The sequence below is a fragment of the Phoxinus phoxinus genome (genome assembly GCF_949152265.1).
Source record: "Phoxinus phoxinus genome assembly, chromosome: 5".
In the NCBI taxonomy this organism is placed as follows: domain Eukaryota; kingdom Metazoa; phylum Chordata; class Actinopteri; order Cypriniformes; family Leuciscidae; genus Phoxinus; species Phoxinus phoxinus.
The window spans coordinates 14100861-14104170 of NC_136880.1; the positions used below are offsets into that span (position 1 = coordinate 14100861).

At 38.5% G+C, this 3310-nt stretch overlaps 1 protein-coding gene across 1 annotated transcript; it reads right to left on the reverse strand.

Annotated features, from left to right (window-relative positions):
* Nucleotides 1-1265: 1265 nt before the first annotated feature.
* On the reverse strand, nucleotides 1266-3310 carry LOC306998255 (5-beta-cholestane-3-alpha,7-alpha-diol 12-alpha-hydroxylase-like). Its single transcript, XM_079612175.1, has one exon. It carries the CDS (start codon nucleotides 3242-3244, stop codon nucleotides 1712-1714), a length of 1533 nt encoding a protein of 510 aa, XP_079468301.1. The 5' UTR covers nucleotides 3245-3310; the 3' UTR covers nucleotides 1266-1711.

The window sequence follows — 3310 nt, forward strand, 5'->3', positions numbered from 1 at the left end:
TACATGCATAGGTTTCAGAAAACCGCTTCCAACATAACAGAAGTGCAGAAGGGCCTATAATCTCTATACTTTGCTTGTCATGTGTTGGAAATGTAAATGGCGGTCAAATCCAATAGGTCATCACCAAAACATCATGCACACTTTATAGCTGCATTTCTACTTCTTAATTCTTCTTCTTTAAGCCCTGACTATGCTGGTCCACCAGCTACACCAGCTTCATACCACTAATCAACATACACCAACACAGAAATCATGCTGGTTATGTTGGATATTTCACCATTTATCTGCCTGCTTGCAAAAACAGACCCAACACTCATAGTTCCTTCCTGTTTATCTGATGCTTCATACCTCCTAAACAAAACAAAACAAAAGAGAGGTCTTATAATGACTTCCACTCCCATAAAAGGCAGAAAGAATGTTACCACAACATGTTACACTGTCATCCTTGTAAAACTGATGTCTACAGTGAATTTGCATGTTAGGGCCAAATAAGTACTTTGATAATGCAGATTTTGTTAATATAAATAATCTTTGGAAAATTTGTAACAGAAGACAGGAACTTTTATAGCAGTTAAGTTATACTATTTTTTCTGTATGTGTAGACAAATTATAAGGGAGATTTTAAAGACTAATTGTCACACGTTTTTCTTCAATGACCGTTAGCAGGATAGTTACATTTAAAATTCTGTATAGACAAATACCTTAAAATATTTTCCAAAAATAAAAATGTTGTCATCATTTACTCACCCTCATGTCATTCCAAACCTTTTCTGGGAGATATTTTAACTATTATAACTAACAAATGTTTTACTTTTATGCAATGGGTGTGATTGGGGTCCAAAGCAACATTGGACTTTCATTATTTTATGGATAAAAATTTTGGAGCTATGAACTTTATGAACTGTTCCTAAAAAAAAAATAATAATAATAGCTAACTTGTCCCACCAAGAATCACTACAGGAGAAAATAAATGTAATTGTAAACTTTTGACTCAAAATCAAGCTTAAGCTTAAGCACATAAGGTCTGATAACTCCCAGTACATTCAACCCCCAGTACAAAGTCCAACAAATAAATAAGAACTTTTTCTATGTCAATAATATATAGAAATATATTATAAAGTGCCTTGGTGCAAAGGTCAAGCAAATAAAGTTGACCCTAAATGAGTTTTTTTGTTTGTTTGTTTTTAGACATGGGGCATTTTACATTGGCAATTTAAAATAAATATCAGTTCAGTATAGTCAATAAGGAACAACAAAAAGACAAGGAGCTTTATGTCTTTATTTTATTAATGATAAACACCTCATATATATCTTGTTTTTCTCTCAAATAGCACATGGGCAATCAACACAATATGTTGATTTTGTTTGTTTTTTAAGTAGATGATTATACACAAAAATATCTTGTTCCTGTGTTTGTTGTATGACATTTGTTCTTGCATAGATACAATATTTGTGTAACACAGCGTAATTGCAAGCACATGGGACTGTTGAGACTTCCAGGCTGTGAGATATATCAAAAGCAACACCTCAGGTATTTAAGACAGTAATTAACCTTTTCCAGCAATCTCACCATTTTAAATACAGAGGAAATGTGAGCATGTCGGTTTTAAAGTCAGCTTTCATAAAGGAATACTGTCTGATAATAAGTATTGTTGAATTAAATTAAATAGTCAGTGTATTAAATCATAGAATAAAAATAACTTGAATGTTTTTAAAATCGAAGTCTGTATCTAAACTGGATGTCTTTAGTTGGTTGCATGGAGCCAAAGCCCCATCGTCTGATATCAATGCCTGGAATCTCTTCATTTGGATTTTTTAGCTCCAAGTCAAAGTAGGACAACATGAGAAAGACAAACTGCTTCAGCTCATTTGTGGCGAAGAATCTTCCTGGACACATAGTGGTTCCTGCTCCCCAAGGCATGTTGTAATACTTGAGTTTCTTTCCACCCTTGTAGAAATCAGTCTTTTTGCTTCCATCTGGTGTGAGAAAACGGTCATACTTGAAGGTGAAGGGATCTGGGTAAACTTCTGGGTCTACCTGAACAGCTGTGTAGGGGAAAATCGCCACTCTGTCACCCTCACGGATCTTGTACTCTTGTCCGTTGGCCATGTTGATGGTCATATCCTGCATGACAGCTCTTGTAAGGACAGGGGCAGCTGTAAGACGGAGAGTCTCCTCCACTGCACTGTCTAGAATGGGAGTTTTGAGGAGCATATCCCTAGTCAGGTCAATTAGTGGCCCACCTGGTTTTACTTCCTGCCCTGTTTCTCTGAGCACCCGCTCAACTTCATTCTTAATGCTGTCCATAGCCTCAGGGTGCTTCATCAGATACAAGAGTAGCCAGAATGCTGCAGGACCTGTGTTTCCCTGAGATGCCCACAGAAGCAGAAACATGTATCGATCCTGCATGAACTCTTGCATGCCCTGGTCAGCTCTCACCTGTTGCTGTTCATTTACCCATCCGCTGATGTTGTCTCTAGATCTCATCTTCTGCACTGAAAGTGTGCTCCAGAACACCCTTTTCAAACGCTCTGACTCCATCTTCTCACTAGGTCCCAGGACACCATAAGCCAGATTCGGGAATAACTGGTCATATTTTCTGAATTCACAGAAAAGTTCATTCGAATGCTCCCGGTCAATTTCCTTAGCTTTTTCCAAAGTCCCTGTACTTTTGTGTGACTCATTACCAAACAGCGCCAGATAGCCAGCGCGAAAGACAATGTTGTAGCTGTAAGCAAAAAGTCCAGTTTCTTGCCATGGCTTGTCATTCCCAGATCCAACGCTGTGAAGCATCAAATTCTGAAGATTGCACATCATGGCCTGAGTCATGACAACCAGACCATCTCCCATGAGGTGTTTTGTACTTGATGCCTGGAGAAACTTGTGTTCATTTTCCAAGGAATGATAGCCAAATACTCTTGCAACTAGTAGTTCTGCAAATTTAGTAAAGTCCAGCTTTGTTCTTGCCTCTTTCACCACTGACCCAAAAGAAAGTGGATCTGTAATGAAAGTGAAATAAAAGCCTCCCAGCTGCACTGAAAAAATATCTCCATGTTTTTCTTTCATTCTCTGCAGGAATTTGGCTGTGTCCTTCCTGAATTCCAGAACATGACCAAGCCAGGGAATAGGTCCCTTATCCAGAGGGGGTTCTCCAGGTCGTCTGCGGCGAAAAGACCCCAAAAGATAGAGGGCCCCTATGACAGAGATAAAAAGTGCAAGCAGGATTTGAAAAAGGCTGCCCATGTTCCTCTTTTAGCGTTCTCGTAGCTGCACTATGCTCTCTTTTTAATTTCTTTTTTTATGCAGCTG